This window comes from Heteronotia binoei, chromosome 1 (assembly GCF_032191835.1).
Source record: "Heteronotia binoei isolate CCM8104 ecotype False Entrance Well chromosome 1, APGP_CSIRO_Hbin_v1, whole genome shotgun sequence".
Lineage (NCBI taxonomy): Eukaryota > Metazoa > Chordata > Lepidosauria > Squamata > Gekkonidae > Heteronotia > Heteronotia binoei.
Window position 1 is genome coordinate 259,712,352 of NC_083223.1, and position 20,732 is coordinate 259,733,083.

Below are 20,732 nucleotides of genomic sequence, written 5' to 3' on the forward strand. Positions count from 1 at the left end.
CTTAAGCCTTTGAAAATGGCACTTGAGACACTTTTAAAATTCAAATGTAACAAAAGGTTTTACTTAACACTGAGGGGAAAGGTCGGGCTGAAAATACTGAGGTGAAATTACTACAAGCACAGACTTTTGTTCTTTTATATAGGCTAATGAGGGTTCTTTAAATTATTCACAGTTACCTTCACACTTTGAGGGGAGGCAAAAGGGCATCATAAAGTTAACTTTCCCACAATTAGAAAAGATTCTATTGCACTTTATCTCCTATTTTGACATTTTTATGGCTTCAAATGTTATTTCCCCTTAATTGGATCCATACAGCTGTTGGCCGTAGGCACTTTGCTTGTTGTCTCTGCTTTGTCTCAAAATGTCTACATCATGTTATATGCTAATTTGTTTTTTCCTAAACCCTGTCTGTAAGTTTGAATGCTTTTCTCCTATTTCACTGTATCTGAAGAAGTGTGTATGTACTCACAAAATACCTTGAACAAAACTTTGTTGGTCTTAAAGGTGCTACAGGACTTTTATTCACAGATAGATCTTTCTATTGAGAGGCTTTTGTCCCAGTGTTTTTCCATTGTAATACACTTTATTGGTATCATTGCTGACTCTTTTGGTGCCCAAAAGGCTGGTAGGCTCTTCTGAGTACTCAAACCCCTTTTTCTTTGGAACACCAGCATTCTTCTTGAGTTCTTAACTGACTTTTAAGGTCTCTAAAGGTAGTTTAAAATCACACCAGAACAGAGACCTCTGTACTCTTCACAGATTACTCTCCCTGTTTGTCTGACTGGGTAGGGATTCTTCTTCTTTCTCTAGAAGATCTATTCCCTTTTCCTTTGGCCTGAATGGGAGTGTTATTCTACTACCCAAACCTGCTTGCCAAACTTTCCCCCAGTTCTCTGTCTGTGTTCAAAATGCTCTCAGCAAATACTGAATTCAGACTGTATTCCGTCACCGCTGAAATCTGACTGTCAACACTAAACCCTTTTCTGTCAGGGCTATTTCCAAACCATCTCAGTACACATCTCTTCTCAGTTAAGGCAGGAATCTGACTGAATCTCCTCAGTAGCCAGCTCTCTCAAGACTTTTTATTGCTCAGCTGATACTGACCAAGGCTGATCGCTTGAGCCCTCTTTGGCTTTTACCCCTTCACAGTGCTGTAGTTATTACATACTGCACTTTTAAGCTTCTTAAGCAGTGCAGTCCATCAAAGGAGGCTTTTAAAATGTCCCTTTTAAAAATAAATAAAATAAAAGCTGGCCTCTCTCTCTACACACACACAAACACACACACACAGAATAAAGGAGAGGGGCTGAGGAACTAATGGGGCCTGGGTTCCTGAGGAGGGAGGTGGCACTAACCTTTGGCTCTAGGTCAAAGAAGCTGTAATATTTGAAGCGTAGCCAGAGATGATCGTTTTCTTTAATATCTTGTTGCAGCAGAGTCCGTGATGAATCCAACCACCTGGGGAAGCAGGAAGTGAGGAAATATGAACACTGATGAGCAACTTCCCATCCTGTTTGTTTTGGGGCCTACTATGTACGGAGAAGCACGCGGGTCTTCCAGTGGGCACTTTTGCTTTTGTCTACCTTTTCCTCTCCCTCCTCTGACAATTCCTCTGATATAAAATTTTAGATTTTAGGCCTCTTGGAGTTGAGATTAGTTTGTCTGATCATTAAAGATCTCAATTGAATAATCACCCCCCCTCACCTCACTCAAAAAGAAGATAATGATACATATGTAACGGAAAGGTACTTTTTCTTCAGAATTATCCATTCCAGATGAAGAGTATGCTCTCTCTCTCTCTCTCTCTCTCTCTCTCGGAATGATATAAGAGTGGACCAAGATCTTATTAAAATTCTACCCTAATTGATATTTGTTGTTAGAAGAGCCCCGTGGCGCAGAGGGTTAAAGCAGTCCTAAGTGCTGCTCACGACCTGTGTTTGATCCCCGGTGGAAGCTGGGTTTTCAGGTAGCCGGCTCGAGGTTGACTCAGCCTTCCATCCTTCTGAGGTCGGTAAAATGAGTACCCAGTTTACTGGGGGGAAAGTGCAGATGACTGGGGAAGGCAATAGCAAACCACCCTGTAAAAAGTCCGCCATGAAAATGTTGTGAAAGAAACGTCACCCCAGAGTCGGAAACGACTGGTGCTTGCGCAGGGGACCTTTGCTTTCCTTTAATTGCTACAAGCTGCTCTGGCATCCCATTTCTAGCTGGAAAAGTGCAGTACACAATGGACAGAGGATTAGCTATCTCCGTATTTCTTTGATAGCTTCCCCAGGGGAACAGGACTGGCTGGCTTCTGGGAAAGAGAGAATGCCAGACAAGGTAGATCTATAGTTTTATCTAGAAATAAAATCCATGTTATTGTGTTCAACCAGCTTGTCAGTCTATGAAGGTGCTGGGCACTCCATTATTCCCTATGGAGACTGATTCCTATAGGATATAATGGAGAATTGATCCGCAGGTATCTGGGGCTCTGGGGAGCTGTTTTTTGAGCTAGAGGCACCAAATCTGCAGCATAGCATTCAGGACCTCTCTTCAAAACACCCTCCAAATTTCCAAAACATTGGACGAGGGGGTCCAATTCTATGAGCCCCAAAAGAAGGTGCCCCTATCCTTCATTATTTCCAGTGGAGGGAAGGCATTTAAAAGGTGCGCAGTTCCTTTAAATGTGATGGCCAGAACTCCTTCTGGAGTTCAATTGTGTTTGTCACCACCTTGCTCCTGGCTCCACCCCCAATGTTTCCTGGCTCCACCCCCCCAAAGTCGCCAGATATTTCTTGAATTGGACTTGGCAAACCTACAGTCACAGGTGCGCACACTAGTGAATGTTGCTAGGAGTGCCACTGCCATGGCCACCAGGGAGGCTGATACTTCATGCATCATGCTCATGCTCTTCTCCAGCAGCACTAGCTAAAGGGAGTACAGGTGACAAATCACTCACAAGCAGGCCATGGAAGGGTGTAAAGGGCAGGCAGAGGAGATGCGTGAGCAGGGAGTCAGCACACAGGGCTTTTTTTAAAGCAGGAACTCTTTTGCATATTAGGCCACACACCCCTGATGTAGCCAATCCTCCGAGAGCTTACAGTAGGCCCTGTAAGAAGAGCTCTGTAAGCTCTTGGAGGATTGGCTACATAAGAGGGGTGTGGCCTAATATGTAAATAAGTTCCTGGTCAGCAGCAGCTAGCCCTGCTGCAATCCATGGATCCTGGCAACTGCTCTACTTTGTGGTATGCTGAGGCCAGCCCTGGTCCTGTTCCTCTCCATCCCTCCCCAATCTGTCTACTCCACCCCTCCCTGTGCCTCCCCCTTACCTGCTGGTTTTTTTTTTTTTAAATATAACTTTTATTAACTTTTCAAAAGAAAACAATAATTCATTAACAATGTCAATAAGGAGTGAATCAATTTAACAAAAACATAGGAAGGAGGAATAATAACATAATAACTGATATAAACTGAATAGTATAAAAAAGAGCTATAACAAAATAATAAAAAGCAATAATGTTTTAAGGATTTTATTGTAATTATTTAATTCCATGTTATTTTAACTGTTGTTAGCCACCCTGAACCTGTCAGGGGAGGGTGGGATATAAATATAATAAAATAAATAAATAATGATTACAAAAAAAAAATATTAAAAAGTAATAATACTTCTCAAATACAAAGTATTGTTTTCACCAGATTGGATAACCAAGGTGGATTATCTAATCCCGAAAGATAAGGTGTCAATGCCACCAGACAGAGTCAAAATTAGTGCTATAAGAATCTGTTTCAGAGTCGTGCAGGGATTGTGCATGACGCCATTTTAGCCATTAAACAAAATTCAGTTGCTTTCTTCAACCACTCAATAACAGAAGGTACATGAGTGTTCCTTACCGGCTGTTGATCTGAGTCTTCTCCACAAGGGATCCTGGCCGCTGCATGCGCAAGAGCTGCTCAGGGGTCAGCCCCGTCTGACTGATGGACAGCATTCTGTAACAGGCTTCGGTGTGGGCACTGTCGGAAAAGTGAGCAGGCATCCCGCGGAACAGCTGCTGCTCGGCATCTGGGGTTAGGATGGATGGGGGAGATCAGAGATGAGGAAACAGACAGATCCCAGTAGGCAGCTGTGTTGGTCTGAAGCAATAGAACAAAGCAGTAGACAAGTGCATCTTTAAGACCAACTAAATTTTATTCAGAATGTAAGTTTTCGTATGCCCTTAAGCAGACTTCATCAGACAAAATGGGAATGGAAGCAGCAATTCATAATATAAGTGGGCAGTGTAGAATCATGAGAATGTTTTTAGCAGATTAAAAGAATCACAAATAGGGATCTGTGTTTGTTAGTGTTAGGACAAAGCAGGGCTGAAAAAACACTGGAAGGTGATAAAAAGCAGACTGCTGTTGTAGGTCCACACTCCACAACTGTTTTTTCTACTTCCATTTCCCATCTTGCTGAGCAGTGTTCTACATGTAGCGGCCTCCAGATTTTTTGTATAATTATGTTGGGTTACACAATGCATCAGAGGTTGTTTTGTAGAAAACTAAGTGGTGGAGCTCATTAGCAGAACTCATTAGCTGCCCCTCCCAGCCAAAAGCAACCCGATGCAAGAAAAGAGAGCCCCAGGTGAGCAAGGCCTGCTTGGGCTGACTGCAGATCCTGCCAGTTCAAGCAGGCCTCACTTGCCTGGGGCTCTCCTTGGCTGCCCCCCCAGTCAAAAGGCCAGCAAGCCACCTGCCACCCCAAATCACATAAGAAGTGGAGAAAGGGTGGCACGGGCTTCTCCAGGGGTTAATGAGGGCTGTTGGGGGTGTGACAAAGCTCCTGGTGGTTGGTTGTCTGCCCACTCTCCTAATCCAGGGATTGTTATGCAGCTGCACCTACTATTCAATGGACAAGGTAGGTGGGGAGGAAGAGGGGGAACCCTCAGAAAGGTTCAGGAGCTGCACTCCTGTGAGCTCCTGCTGAATTCAAGGCCTGGAGAAAATGGCTGCTTTGGAAGGTGGAGGATGTGCACATGTGCTCATTTGGCCTCCCCCCAGACAACTCACTTGTTGGGAGCCGGACTCCTGTCAGGTCATAGGACTCTGCGGCACTTCCTTCTTTCTCCTTGTGCTTCCGCTTCTCCTTCTCAGCAGGTGCACGCAGCAAGGACAGCTCTTCAGGATGACGGATACCTGCAGGGGGGAGCTCCATTAAGACCCCTGGCTGATCTCACCTGCTGCTTTATCCTTTCTTGGTGTCCTGCAAGGCACCAGTTATGCTGCCTTCCCCTGTGACCTTCTTGCCTTGACTCAGTTCATTAGAGGGACTGGGACATTAACCAGCAATGCACTTAGTCTCATGTCTAAAATCTAGTCTCTTTCTTGAAAATCCCAGCTCTCTAGGTTTCTTGTCAATGTTATTATTGCAGGGAGGAACTAGAAGGGAGGATAAACATCTGGAGCAGAGGTCCATCAGTGGCTATTAGCCACAGCATATTGTTGGAACTCTCTGTCTGGGGCAAGTGATGCTCTGCATTCTTGGTGCTTGGGAGGGGCAACAGGGTGAGGGCTTCTGGTGTTCTGGCCCCACTGAGGGACCTCCTAATGACACCTGGGGTTTTTTTGGCCACTGTGTGACAGAGTGTTGGACTGGATGGGCCATTGGCCTGATCCAATATGGCCTCTCTTATGTTCTTATGATGACCTGGGCACAAGAGAATGGAGCTAGGAGGGATGGCTTTTTATGAGAGAATTTACTGGGAGCTATGACTTTTCTCTCCCCTGCACCACAAGCCAAATTCTCTCATTTATACAGCCATTAAAAGCGGAGTCTTCCTTTTGCAAGGGTCACCTGAGCTTCCAACATCTGGAACGCCAGAGTCAGAAGTAAAGAAGTAGAATGTCTAAATTCTGAATAGGAACATCCAGTATAGAACAACTGAAGAAGGAGGCTGCAACTATACAGAGTCCAGGAAGAGAAGAGGGAGGGGAAGGAATTACAGCATGAAAGTATTTTTATGTATATTAGTAGATCCCTACACATTTTGTATGCTGCTTCATCAGGTGAGCTGATTAAAAGCAAAACAAAATAATATAATATAATAACATCAGCGCTCATATTTTAAATTCTCTTATATGTTAAATTTTGCACACCTTGTGACTCTACAAATGTGTACAAATAGCTTTATCCTGGTTACTGCAGGCCTGCCTTATGACAAAAACCTTAGATATGTTATTTAACTTTACAAAATAGACCAACTATGCGGCTCCTTAGGAGAAAAAAAATTATGCTCAGTCATAAAACTTCTTTTATACAACAGTCTGAACATTTTAAATTTCTTGTTATTGCATTATTTTATTTTGTTCTTAATTAGATCGAGGGGGAGAATTCTAGCAGGAGCTCCTTTTGCATATTAGGCCACACACCCCTGATGTAGCCAATCCTCCAAGAGTTTACAAGGGTCTTTTTTGTAAGCTCTTGGAGGATTGGCTACATTAGGGGTGTGTGGCCTAGTATGCAAAGGAGCTCCTGCTAGAATTCTAGCCCTGGTTAGATCCCATGACGGAACATCACGCAAAACACATAGGAATCTACAAATATAAATAAAATTATTTTCCCAGTGCACCTATTTTTTCTTCTTCTCTTCACAGAATAAGGAATAGTTGAGTGTTGCAGAGGGATGTTACTGCCCACTGTGATGCTCTCACACCACCCTCTGCCTTGTGGGGTGCTCACCAAGTACCCTGCAGATGTCGATCACCGCGGTGAAGACCGGCTGGGCAAAGTTGGCTCGGATATGAACGACGCACCGGTTCGGCAAGGAAAGACGCACCGGCTTGTGCTGTGGTGTGTAGAGCAGGCGGGCATCTGCCAAAACCCCGTATTTATCCAGGCTCCAGTGTGTATTCAAGAGCCACCTTTTCTTCTGCTCCCACCACAGGGCGTGGTCTGACCAGTCTCGCGGCAGTTCTGCAGGAAAAAGCAAGGGAGTGAGAGAAGAAGCTCAGCTGGATCACATACTTTGTATGCAGAAAGTTCCAGGCTTGATCCCTGCTGGGGAATCAGACACTGGGAATGGTTCTTCTCTGGAAAAAAGAAGATAGAAGATATAGGATTTATATCCCGCCCTGTACTCTGAATCTCAGAGTCTCAGAGTGGTCACAATCTCCACTACCTCCCCCCCCCCACCCCTACAACAGACACCCTGTGAGGTTGAGAGAGCTTTTTACAGCAGCTGTCCTTTCAAAGATGACCCCTATGAAAGCTATAGCTGACCCCAGACTTCCAGCAGCTGCAAGTGGAGGAGTGGGGAATCAAACCCGGTTCTCCCAGATAAGAGTCCGCACACTTAACCACTACACCAAACTGGCTCTGCCAGCCAGAGAAGAAAATACTCAGCTAGATGGACCACAGCTTTGAGCAGGGATCAAGGTAGATACATAAATATACACACAAGGGTTCTGTGGTTTCAGTATGAAAGCCACAGGAAAAGAAGGGAGCCAGCAAAATGGAAATAAGTCTGAGATTCTTTCTGCACCTATGTAAACCCTGGCAAATAGCATCTGTAAAGCAGTACATAACTGGATGAAGGACCATGTAATGGCAGAATCCGACAAAGGGAGCTTTAACTCATGAAAGCTCATTTGCCACAAACCATTTTGGTCTCTAAGGTGCTATTGGACTTGAATCTACATGTAATGAAAGGGACACAGGCTGGACAAAACAGCAAACCATGGTATATTTTAACTACAGTTTGTTTGTGAACCCAGAATTTATTTCCCAGACTGTGGGTTCTTCCGCATTCTTATTTTCCTCACTTGTAAATTCTTGTAGCATTTTCCATGTTCAAAAATCACATGAGAGTGTACCGAAGCTAGTTTTTGCACAGAATATACCTCCCTCCACTCATTTCCTTGCATTACATTTCTGTCCAGCAGTTACCAAATTAAAACATGACACTTTGAAACACCTTGGAGAGCTCACTGATAGTTTTAACTTGCCGCTGTTCCAGCTGCAACGGTGCCTTATGACAGAGTGCCGGCACTAGTGAGCCACATAAGCTTTACAGCAGTTTTGCAGCACTGTGATTTCCCAAGGTACACATTGCTTTCAGCAGTAGCCAGTGGCTGCTTCTAATACAGGAGGATACAGGAATGAGAGAAGTGTTTTGTCATCAATTGCATCAGTCTAAATTTTGTCAGGAAGATGGCATTTGGAAATAGAGATACCAGCCAATATTTCATACATAAAAACAGGCGCATACTTGTAACACTCACATTCTCATTGTCAGGCTAAGCAGATATGTACTCAGGGCTGGCATCAGTATACCCTGAGGTAAAGCAGATGCTGGGACACAGGGTTTCTGGCAGGGCCCACTGGCTGCCAGCAGCCCCCCCACCCTTTCACCTCCTAGCATTCTATTGCCAGTGTTCCCTCTAAGCTGAGTTAGTGTGAGCTAGTTCACAGTTTTTGTAACCTCTGGCTCACACGTTTTTGTCTTCGTTCAGGAACAATGGCCCCAGAGCAAACTAATTTATGCAGCAGCCAAATCGCTCGTTCACAACTTTAATGCCAGTAGCTCACAATGTAGACTTTTTGCTCACAAGCCTCCACAGCTTAGATGATGATGGATTTATATCTCGCCCTCCGCTCTGAATCTCAGAGCGGCTCACAATCTCCCCCACAACAGATGCCCTGTGACGTGGGTGAGGCTGAGAGAGCTCTTACAGCGGCTGCCCTTTCAAGGACAACTCCTACAAGAGCTATGGCTGACCCAAGGCCATTCCAGGAGCTGCAAGTGGAGGAGTGGTGAATCAAACCCGCTTCTCCCAGTACACCAAACCGGCTTTGAGGGAGGCGGGAGCCTTGTCCATCACCCATTCTCCCTGCTGCACTTGCTGCCACAGTCAGCCCTAGACTGTCTGGCACCCTCCCCCCGCACTGCTAATATCACTGAGTCACATGGAGGGGTGCCCAATTTGGTGCTCCCAGAAGGCTGGTGCCCTAGACAATTGCTTAGTTTGCCTAGTGGCAGGATTAGCCCTGCTCACTGCAGTGGGAGTGCTTGAGAGCAGATACAGGGAGGACTTGCAAGCAGGTAGAAAGCATGCAGGGGAGTGGGTGGGCATAAGTGCCTGACGGTAGGCGGAGGAGGGGAAGGGGAAGGGGGCCCCTGGGCCCCCTCTCCAAAACCTGGAACAAACCTGCATGTACCGTCCACTATCACTCATTGCGGAAGGCTCTTAACCAGCTGACAGCATGCTGTAAAAATTTTCTGTCCTCTGCTGATTTAAAGCCAAGACAATTTCGTCTTGTGCTACAGTAGAAAACCATAATTGTTCTACAGTATGCTGAGCAATTCAAAATATACCATAGTGGCTGGAAGGTGTAAAAAAGGCAGGAAATGCATTGCATGGTGCCTTAGCGTGTCGGGTACATGCAGGTGCATGTGTTGCAGGTGCCAGCCTGCAAATGGGCAAAGTCAGCAACTGCCTGTACTCATGCTTCTTCCATTGTGGCCTCCAGCTTGGAGGAAAGGCCTGCCGGAAGAAGTCAGGAAGGCTCCCAGCTCCCCTGGCTTTCCGCAAACCAAGCAAAACTGAATTATGCAGGATGGCTTTTCTATGCAGGCAAGGGTAGCACAAACAGTTCACAAAGATACTTGGATAAGTCATTGGCAATGCTGGATTAAACCCTGTGGAGGCCCCTAGGCAGTCAAAATCTCATGGGGCCCTTTGCAAATTATCTCAAAGTTGGAGAACCCACCCACGCCCCCCCCTGCAGCCACCTTCTCAAAAGCCCCTTTGACAAAGCTGTGGGGAAGAGGCAGAGAGAACCAAAGTTGGCAACAACTCCAGCAGTAGCCACACCAGGCAAGTTGGGCAAAGAGTGGCTCAGTCGCTGGCTATGTGTGCAGGCTGGGAGGGCTGCAAGCAGGGGAAAACTGGGGGGGAAAGCTGGCCTGGGGCTTCTAAAGGTGTGGAGCCCATAGGCTAGTGTCTAGTTAGCCTAACTGTTAATCTGGCCCTGGTCATTGGGGAAGGTGGTCTGTGCAACTGTGCATAGCTTGCCATGGGTTGGCTCCTGTTGTGTAATTTTGCATCATTGAATGTGTCCTGTTAACTCTTAAAGAGCTTTGCTGACTTCTGATTGGTTTTACAACTCTAATCCTTTTTCATTGTTTATTTAATGTCCCCAATCTTGTTGATGGTATTGACTCTGACAGATTTCTGACAGCAATGCTGATTCTGTGAATTTAGACAGATCATGGGAAGGAGAGCAGGAAGGGTTGCATCAGTGCTTAATTCTTGTGGCCCTTTCTTACATGCCCAGGAAAATGCTGTTTACCACTTTGGGGCCAGGAGGCAATTCCTCCAAACTAGTTGGCCAGGGCTCCAAGAGCTGGAGGTTTTTGCCATCTTCTGGGCATGGAACAGGGGTCACTGAGGTGGGGGGCCTGAAAGGGGGAGGTACTTGTGGATTTCCTGCATTGTGCAGGGGGTGGGTTTGGACTAAATGACCCTTCCAACTCTATGATTCACTCTGTGTCATCTGTCTTGACTCCCAGTGGTGGACTATGTAAGTAACCTGAATAAATATTAAAGACTCCAGAGATAAGAGGCAGCCTCTCTGCCCAGATGAAGCCTCTATAAACGGATGAACCTTGAAGAACAACAGCTTCAGCTAATATAGATTCGAATTCAGTAGCACCCTGGAGACCAACAAGATGTTCTTGTTGCTTTCCAAGGTATGACAGGACTCAAATCTAGCTGTTCTACTACAGACCAGTACAACCACCCTTTGAAACTTGCTTCAGCTAAGGTTTGTTTGTTTTTAGGCATTCCTATCGGGGACAGTGATGGGGTAGTGAGACAGTTTGGTATAGTGGTTAAGTGCATGGACTCTTATCTGGGAGAACCGGGTTTGATTCCCCACTCCTCCACTTGCCCCTGCTGGAATGGCCTTGGGTCAGCCATAGCTCTGGCAGAGGTTGTCCTTGAAAGGGCAGCTGCTGTGAGCCTTCTCCAGCCCCACCCACCTCACAGGGTGTCTGTTGTGGGGGAGGAAGGTAAAGGACATTGTGACCGCTCTGAGACTCTGAGATTCAGAGTATACTGTGGGATATAAATCTAATAGCATCATCTTCTAATTTACCTATAAAATAGGGACCTGGAAGTAGAGACTGTCCCTAGTACCATCATAAATAGTTGCTTATTAAGTGGAAGGAATTTCCCCCTCCAGGTTTTATCAGCATCTCCATACTACAATGCTGACGTTGTTTCCCCCACCTTCATGCAAATGACCACACCTCCCCACCCCCCCACCCCGCCCCGTGAAATCCACAGGATTGCAAAAACCAAGCTGGATGGTAAAATGACCAAAGAGGAGCTAAGTTTATGAACAGTCGTGTCATTTCCTGGCCTGGTTATCACACCCCTAAACCAAGGAGGGATGAAAGGGATTAACATTAGTCCCTAAGGGTGACAGTGTCCTCATGTTTATCAGAGAGATTCCAGAAACCCACAGGGGAAAAAGGATCTGACCACAATTCCTAGCTGAGTCACTGGTATTTCTCCCCCCCCACCACCACCACACACACATGCAACTGGATAGAGACCCATCTGTATTGCATTTTGTGAGCTACACAGTCAGTCAGACCTTTTGGTGCTCAGCCGGAAGCTCTAGCCTTGTCTTTGGGCTTAGTTCACTCCTGTGTCCACAAGATGGAACAGCAACTGGGCACTGTCTGGAAAGCAGTGCTAGGGTTGCCAGCTCTAGGCTGAGAAATACCTAAAGGTTGTTGGGGGTGTTGTATGTTTGTTCTGAGTGTTGCAACAACTTGTAATTCAGCAATTTCTCTTTTCATTCTGTTCCTGAAGTTCCTATAGAGAAGGTCGAGAAAGAACAACTTTTCTCCCTTTCTCTCAATACAAGAACTCGTGGGCACCAGTGTTCCCTCTAAGCTGAGTTAGTGTGAGCTAGCTCACAGATTTTTAGCCTCCAGCTCACACATTTTTGTCTCAGCTCAGGAAAAATGGCCCCAGAGCACACTAATTTATGCTGTAGCTCACAACTTTAATGCCGATAGCTCACAAAGTAGAATTTTTGCTCACAAGACTGTAGCTTAGAGGGAACCCTGGTGGGCACTCAATTAAATTGCTGAGCAATTGGGTTAGATCCGATAAAAGGAAGTACTTCTTCACCCAAAGGGTGATTAACACGTGGAATTCACTGCCACAGGAGGTGGTGGCAGCTACAGGCGTAGCCAGCTTCAAGAGGTGATTGGATAAGCATATGGAGCAGAGGTCCATTAGCGGCTATTAGCCACAGTGTATTGTTGGAACTCTCTGTCTGGGGCAGTGATGCTCTGTATTCTTGGTGCTTGGGAGGGGCAACAGTGGGAGGACTTCTAGTGTCCTGGCCCCACTGATGGACTTCCTGATGGCACCTGGTTTTTTTGGCCACTGTGTGACACAGAGTGTTGGACTGGATGGACCATTGGTCTGATCCAACTTGGCTTCTTTTATGTTCTTATGTTCTATTATTGTTTTATTTTTATTATTTCACTGGCTACCCAGAGAAAACCTGTTACAAGGAAAAAGGTACCCTGTGCAAGCACCAGTTGTTTCCAACTCTGGGGTGATGTTGCTTTCACAACGTTTTCACGGCAGACTTTTTACGGGGTGGTTTGCCATTGCCTTCCCCAGTCATCTACGCTTTATCCCCAGCAAGCTGGGTACTCATTTTACTGACCTCAGAAGGATGGAAGGCTGTGTCAGCCTCAAGTCGGCTACCTGAAAACCCAGCTTCCACCGGGGATTGAACTCAGGTCGTGAGCAGGGCTTAGGACTGCAGCTTTAACACTCTGAACCACGGGGCTCTTACTTTACAAGACAGATCCCAAAAAAGGCAATAATAGAACACCACCAGGTGCCGCAGGACTTAAACTTTGTTGGACGGGATAAAAGAATTCATAGTGGAACCAGAACAGGCGGAAGAGTTGGTGGATAGGACCAGAATATGGGGGGAAGCTGGGGCCAGCACTGGGGGGGAGGGGAGACAATAGAATTTTTTCCTTCCCCTTCTGTCCCCCCTAGTGTAACCAATAAAATGTTTTTATATATATGTTTATGTATTCACAAGCTTGTTCTAGCATTTCCAAATAAATGAAAGAAAGACAAATTGGGGACTTACTTAATTTATCCACTATTTGGAGCATGACACCTCCAATATGCATGCTGCCGGACACTCGGAGTGGGACTGGATCAGCCTCAGGTCCCAGATCCTCCACGAACACGCTGAGCTCCCAAGAGTCATCAATATATTCCCCACTGGCTGTCTTTATACCAGCCATGGTGAGTCCTAGAGAGGCAAGAAAAGACAATAGCTTGATGATGAGTCCAGCTGAATCAAACTGAAAGATCAATCTAGCCCAAATACATAGGTGATACAATTCCTTAATTTCATTCTAGCATTTGATAAACAGATATATTGCCTTTTTACCTGGAGGTTCCATCTAGCTATCGGGACTAATGACTATTGACAGAGTCCCTCTGTGCATTTTTCTAACTGTCTTTTATGTTGCCTAAGCTAGTGGCCATCGTATCTCGTGATGGTGAAGTCATACAAGAATTATATGTTGTGTAAGGGAGAACTTCCTGTGTCTGCTCTGAATCTATTCAAAGATCTGAGGATCCCAGGATATCAGTTCAGCTCAACATACACACTAGCCATTATCTCAGGCCTGATTCTTATATTACCAGAACAGCAACTGCTGAACACCAACAAATAACAACCACGCATGAAGCTGCCTTATACAGAATAATTGGTCCATTATTATTGTCTACTCAGATTAGCAGAGGTTCTTCAGAATCTTAAACAGAGGCTCTTTCGCATCATGCGATCCTTTTAAATGGAGATGCCAGGGATTGAACCTGGGACCTCCAACATGCAAAGCAGAAGCTCTGCCACTGAGCCCTAGGGTTGCCAGGTCTGACTCAAGAAATATCTGGGGACTTTGGGGATGGAACCAGGGGACTTTGGGGGTGGAGCAAAGTTATGTCTAGCATAATTGAACTCCAAAAGGAGTCCTGGCAATCACATTAAAAGGGGCTGTACACCTTTTAAATTATTTCCCTCTATTTGGAAATAATGAAAGATAGGGGCACCTTTTCTGAGGCTCATAGAATTGGACCTCCTCGTCCTATTTTTTTTGTAAACTTTGAGGATGTTTTGAGGAGAGGCTTCAGATGCTATGCTGAAAATTTGATGCCTCTATCTCAAAAAACAGCATCCACCCACCCCCCAGTTGCCCCTGGATCAATTCTTCATTATACCCTATGGCAGGGGTGGCCAAACTTGTTTAACACAAGAGCCACATAGAATAAACATCAGATGTCTGAGAGCCACAAGACATTAACATCAGTTCTTTTAGAGCTGGAAGGAAGGGAGGGAAATAGAGGGGGGAAGGGAGATGTGGAAAGAAAATAAGTTTAACTTTAAATGCATTCTCCAAGCTGCTGGCTGGCTTGGCTTGGAGAAGTGATTTAAAAAGACAAATGCCTTCTCCAAGCCAGCCAGCAGGCCAGTGGGGGCTTTGAGAGCCACACAATTTGTGTGAAAGAGCCACATGAGGCTCCCGAGCCACATTTGACCCTATGGGAATCGGTCTCCATAGAGTATAATGGAGTGCCCAGCAGACATTTCTCTCCCACCCTGCTTTCAGATAACCCTGAAACGAGGGGAGAGCCTCCAAACTGGTGGATCCCCTGCCCTCAACTGGGGATTGGCAACCCTACTGAGCCCCTCTGACCCCTATGGATCTGGTCTACTAACAGCAGCTTTTTCCTTCAAGGCAAGAAACAGTTAGGCTTCCTATTCTGGGGGAAAGCACCACCAATAGAACCATAGGATTCAGCTCTCGGAATGCTCTGGTTATGTGGAGGGGCTGGGCCACATGAGAAGAGTCAAGCACCACAGCTCTAGCCAACCTTTGACCTTCGGATGCTGCCACCATCACTATTTAAGGTGATTTAAAATGCCTAGTAGACCCCAGTGTGGTTGGCTCAGGTGCTCTTGCTCCCCCCACAGCACCTTTACTTTCTTTTTTGGGTATTTTTGTATTTGTGTGTGTTTGTGTGTGTGCACTTGGAAGTCATGGTGACCTCTGGTGACTGATTAATACTGGGGGCCTGGAAGATATTTAGAGAGGTACCTGAATAAAGTCTGTCCCTGCCCTCATGATTGCTGGTATTTCAAGGAGGTCTCCCACCCAAGTACTTGCCAGATCAATGCTGTTTAGCTTCCAACAAGGTCGGGCTTGCCTGGGAAATCCAGGTCAGGACTCCACAGCACCTTTTTGATGCCAAAGCAGCCACTCCCCTGCCCCCAATTAGAGGACAATATAAGGAATGCTGAGTTTTCTGCTGAGAACTCAATTAAGAACATAAGAGAAGCCATGGTGGATCAGGCCAGTGGCCCATCTAGTCCAACACTGTGTCACACAGTGGCCCAAAACCAGGTGCCATCAGGAGGTCCACCATAAGAACCAAAATTCCAGAAGCCCTCCCACTGTTGCCCCCCAAGCACCAAGACAACAGAGCATCACTGCCTCTGACAGAGAGTTCCAGCTATACCTTGTGGCTAATAGCCATTCTGTGATATGCAGGGCCCAATTTGGACTGGGACCACAGTGTACGAGAAGAAGGGGCTTAACCCTCCCCACCCCCGGGCTCCATTTTCTCAAACCAAAATGGCAATAGGGATCTGCTGTTTATCCCATTAGGACTGATGGGCTACCTAAGTGTCTTCAGTAGGACAAACAGTAGCTCCTCCTGAGATCATCTCAGCCTTGAAAAGGAGGGGGCAGTTTAATTACCCTCCCCGCCCCCAATTCAAATCAGGTTCTACATGCCTGGAAATTAAGTTCTGATCATGAGACATCCAGAAACTCTAGAAATGATTTTTTAAAAATTCTCATCAGAGAATGCTCAGCATCATCTATTTTGCCCTGGAAACCCTATAAATGGTGGCTTTCCTACCACCACACACGCAGGGCCGGATTAACAATTAGGCTAAGTAGGCACTGGCCTATGGGCCTCCATGCCTTTAGGGGCCCTGGGCTGGCTTTCCTCTCAGTTTCCCCCCTGCTTGCAGCCCTCCCAGCCTGCACACGCAGCCAGCAACTGAGCAGCTCTTTGCCTGACTTGCCTGGTGTGGCTGCCCCTTTCTGCCTCTCCCCTGTAGCTTAGTAAAAGGGGCTTTTAAGAAGGTGCCTGCAGGCTGCAGCAGGGGTCGTGGGTAGCGCAGCGGGTGCTCAGATAATTTGTGGGGTGGCCTGAGATTTTGACTGCCTAGGGGCCTCCACAGGGTCTAATCCGGCACTGCACACACCCATACTTTCTGTTTATAGTGAAGATGCTAGAAGTGGTTCACAGACAACGGCAAGATGATGTGGGGCTGCGGTGGTAGAATAGAGACTGTACCACTTCAGACTATAGGTCAGAAAACTCTTTGAAAATGGAGGACCAGCATAACAACAAACTGAGCTGAGCGAATTCTTCAGTGTGATGTGTTTGCTGTGGATTTGCTAATAAAAGAAAGCATTAAAAATTACACATACAGCTGTCTGAAGCAGCACTGTCTGTTCAACCACAACCGCTTCCTGATTTAAATAAAAATCCATAGTAACACTTGTGATCAAAGACCTGAGCCGCGGCGAAGATGTTAGTTTGCCACAGTTTGTCCCATCTCCCTTCCCTCCATATTTCCTGTCAAAATGCTTATGCAGATCTCTCTGCTCTAGTGTGAAGCTTTCTGTGCTCCTTCCTTTTCTGCTGCTGTGAGCTCCTGTCTGGCTGATTCTAAACACCTCAGCTGACATTTATCACCCACTGAAGTAATTCATGAGCCTCAGTTGCTGCCCAAAGCCTTTGTGTGAGCTCCCCACCACTTTGCCTGCCAGATTTCTAGTCCTCAGAAATGACGGTTGAGGTGAAGAGTTCAGTGAGCTTCTCTTTTTGTGAAAAGTGGTGCAATAACATGATGAAGGGAGCCAATAATTTCCATGTTCTGTGAGGTGCCATCATCAAAGTACGTGAGACGTACCACAGTGACTAGTCTACTCAGAATTACATGAGGTATCTTTTTATTTTTGGGGGGGAGGAGGAGGGGAAGGAAACTGTTCAGGAAGGAGTCTACTTAAGGCTATTTGGCAATTCTCTCCATAGTTGCTAATAATTTTATGCTTATACTCAGTGATGTGCCCTGAAACAGCAGGGAAAGGACCGATTCATTAGTTACTTTCTGTTGCTTGAAGTTTGCTTCCCACAAAGATTTTGTGTTGTTGCCATGGTTAGTCATTCCTTTTAAATAACCAGCTGCAAGCAGAATTGTAACTGGGGGTAGGTAGGTAGGTAGGTAATTTTATTTATATCCCGCCCTCCCCGCCGGAGCAGGCTCAGGGCGGCTAACAACATCATTCAGTTTCCCTTATACAAAAGACAAGGTTACATTAACATTAAACATTAAAAATTCTGATAGGTTTAAAATCACTTAATTAAGTTGATAAAAGTGCTAATGCTAGTTGTGCTTTTATAATGGCGGTAGTCATTAGCAATTTCTTTCTTCGTCAGCGAAAGCCAGTCGGAAGAGGAAGGTCTTGCAGGCCCTGCGGAATTGTTCAAGGTCCCGCAGGGCCCGCATTTCCTCTGGAAGTTGGTTCCATAGGTTCGGGGCTGCAGAGGAGAAGGCCCGGTTACGGGTACATTGCAGCTTCACCTCTTTCGGTCCGGGGGTGGTCAACAAGTTTTTTCCAGCTGACCTCAGTGCTCTCTGGGGTTCGTATGGGGAGAGACGGTCCCTAAGGTAGACAGGTCCTCGACCATATAGGGCTTTAAAGGTAATGACCAGCACTTTGTAACGAACCCGGTATGTAACTGGCAGCCAGTGCAGCTCGCGCAGCCCAGGCTGTATGTGCTCCCATTTAGGGAGCCCCAACAACAGTCTGGCCGCTGCGTTCTGCACCAGCTGCAGCTTCCGGGTTCGGTACAGAGGCAGCCCCATGTAGAGGGCATTACAGTAATCCAGTCTCGAGGTGACCGTTGCGTGAAGTACCGTTGCCAGGTCTTGGCGCTCTAGGAAGGGAGCCAACTGCCTTGCCCGCCTCAGGTGAAAAAAGGCTGACTTGGAAGTGGCTGCAATCTGGGCCTCCATTGATAAAGAAGGCTCCAGTAAAACTCCCAGACTCCTGACCCGGTGCGCCGCTTTCAGTGGCGCCCCGTCGAAGACCGGGAGAGGTATTTCCCCTTCCCGGGCGCCCCGACCCAGACAAAGGACTTCTGTCTTCGCTGGATTCAATTTCAGCCCGCTCCCCCTCAACCACATTGCCATGTCCTGCAAGGCCCGGTCTAAATTTTCAGGGACGCAGCCAGGCCGGCCGTCCATCAGCAGATAGAGTTGGGTGTCATCTGCATATTGGTGGCACCCAAGTCCATATCTCCTGGCAATCTGGGCAAGAGGGCGCATATAGATATTGAATAATATTGGTGAGAGAACTGCCCCTTGAGGCACTCCACAATCCAGTGTGTGCCTCCGGGACCGCTCACCACCAATTGCCACCCTTTGTCCCCGATTCTCGAGGAAGGAGGAGAGCCATTGTAGGGCAGACCCCCTCACCCCTATATCGGCGAGGCGGTGGGTCAGTAGCCGATGGTCGACCGTGTCGAACGCGGCCGACAGATCTAACAGCATCAGCACCGCCGCACCGCCCCGATCCAGATGCCGTTGGAGATCATCTACCAGGGCGACCAGTACTGTCTCCGTCCCATGACCCGGGCGAAAGCCGGACTGGCAAGGGTCTAGGATGGAAGCGTCATCCAGAAAACTCTGCAACTGCGACGCCACTGCCCTCTCTATCATTTTACCTAAAAACGGTAAATTGGAGACCGGTCGGTAGTTTGCCAATTCGGCCGGGTCTGCTGTACTTTTTTTCAAGAGGGGTCGGACCAAAGCCTCTTTCAGGGATGATGGGAAGCGCCCCTCCGAGAGGGATCTATTTATGATGTCCCGTAGAGGACATTCAAGCTCCCTCAGGCAGGATTTAATTAGCCAGGAGGGGCATGGGTCCAAATCACAAGTTGTAGGGCGCGCAGAGGAGAGAATTCCGTCAACTTCCTCCAGGCTGAGCGGGTCGAAATGATCCAGAATTAAATCAGAAGACAGGCAAGGGGCCTCGGGCTCATGTGCTGTATCTAAGGTGATGGGCAGGTCCTGGCGGAGCGACGTGATTTTGTCTGCAAAAAATTTCGCAAAAGCCTCACAGCCTATTTCTAATTCTTTGACGTTTGGTCTGCCCTGGGGCAGTGTAGTTAAATGTCCAATTATTTTAAACAATTGTGCCGGGCGCGAATTTGCAGACGCAATCTTGGCCGCGAAGTACTTCTTCTTCGCGGTCTTGACTGCCATCTCATACGACCTCATAAACGTTCTGTAGGATGTTCTCGCCGCTTCGCCACGAGTGCGCCGCCACTGCCTCTCTAGTCGTCGGAGTCCTTGTTTCAGCCGGCGTAGCTCCAGGGTATACCAGGGAGCCAGCCTTGAACGAGGGCGCAGAGGACGTCGGGGTGCGATCTCGTTGATTGCCCCAGATAGCCGGTCTTGCCAGGCATCAACCAGGGCATCAAGGGAATCGCAAGGGGGCCAAGGATCCCGAAGAGCTGTTTGGAACCGTTCCGGGTCCATCAGGCTCCGCGGGCGAGCCAAAATAGGCTCTCCGCCCTTACAGGGTTGTGGTAGCGTCTCCATACGAGCCTTGAGGGCTAAGTGATCCGACCATGGTATCGCCTCCGTCGCGATTTCGTTCACTTTAATCCCGGCCGCAAAGATCAGATCTAATGTGTGCCCAGCCTGATGTGTGGGAGTCGTAACAAATTGGGAGAGTCCCAGTGTCGCCATGGAAGACACTAGGTCCATCGCCTGAGTGGACGCCGCGTCATCGGCGTGGACATTGAAGTCACCCAGGACCAGAAGCCCTGGGTACTCCAACGCCCAGCCGGACACCGCCTCCATCAGGGATGGTAAGGCGCTGGCCGGTGCGTTAGGCGGACGGTACACCAGCCAGATCGCCAACCTCTCCCCGACATCCAACACGTACCACGTAGCTTTTAATATAGGGCTGTTATCTTCCCATCAAACCTTGCCACATCCATTCCCACAGCCAAGTCCCTTTTTAGCAAAGTTTCCATTTCTTGCCGCAATTTTTCTTTTCTCCCATCCAGCTTAACTGGTTGCTCCTTGTAGTCAAAGCATTCTTGAATCAATGGATAATTATAACTCGGTGTTCCTGAAGGGATGGTTTCTTAAGTACTGCTCTTCACTTTGTAGTCAAAGCAACTGCATTTAAAATATTTTATGATGGAATTTAATAGTACTTTATGGATAACAAAAAAATAAAATGGGAGTGGCTGCTGCAGGGAGGGGCCATGGCTCAGTGTTAAGAGCATCTGCTTGGTATACAGAAGATCTCCCGTTCAGTCCCCAGTCTCTCCAGTTAAAAGGACCATGTAGTAAGTGATATGAAAGACCCCTTCCTGAGACCATAGAAAACCACGTCCAGTTTGAGAAGATAATACTGACTTTAATGAATCAAGGGTCAGACTAGGTATAAAGCAGGGGTGGCCACATGTGGCTTTTTCACAGATATAGATAGATAAATTTGTCATTGTTCTCAAAAAAAGAAAATGAGAGCAACGAAATGAGGTGCTCTTCCACA

At 47.0% G+C, this 20,732-nt stretch overlaps 2 protein-coding genes across 2 annotated transcripts in view; both read right to left on the reverse strand.

The window, feature by feature from the left end:
- The window catches only part of FKBP2 (FKBP prolyl isomerase 2), a 325,209-nt gene that overhangs the window by 276,947 nt on the left and 27,530 nt on the right, over window positions 1-20,732 (reverse strand). The gene's annotated exons all lie outside the window — the stretch shown is intronic.
- The window catches only part of FERMT3 (FERM domain containing kindlin 3), a 46,409-nt gene that overhangs the window by 23,415 nt on the left and 2,262 nt on the right, over window positions 1-20,732 (reverse strand). The window contains exons 2-6 of the mRNA XM_060254550.1: window positions 13,157-13,324; window positions 6,698-6,931; window positions 5,029-5,154; window positions 3,874-4,042; window positions 1,356-1,458 (exon numbers count right to left, since the gene is read on the reverse strand). Coding sequence (XP_060110533.1) covers window positions 1,356-1,458; window positions 3,874-4,042; window positions 5,029-5,154; window positions 6,698-6,931; window positions 13,157-13,316 — 792 coding nt within the window. The 5' untranslated portion in view covers window positions 13,317-13,324. The remainder of the gene's footprint in view (window positions 1-1,355; window positions 1,459-3,873; window positions 4,043-5,028; window positions 5,155-6,697; window positions 6,932-13,156; window positions 13,325-20,732) is intronic.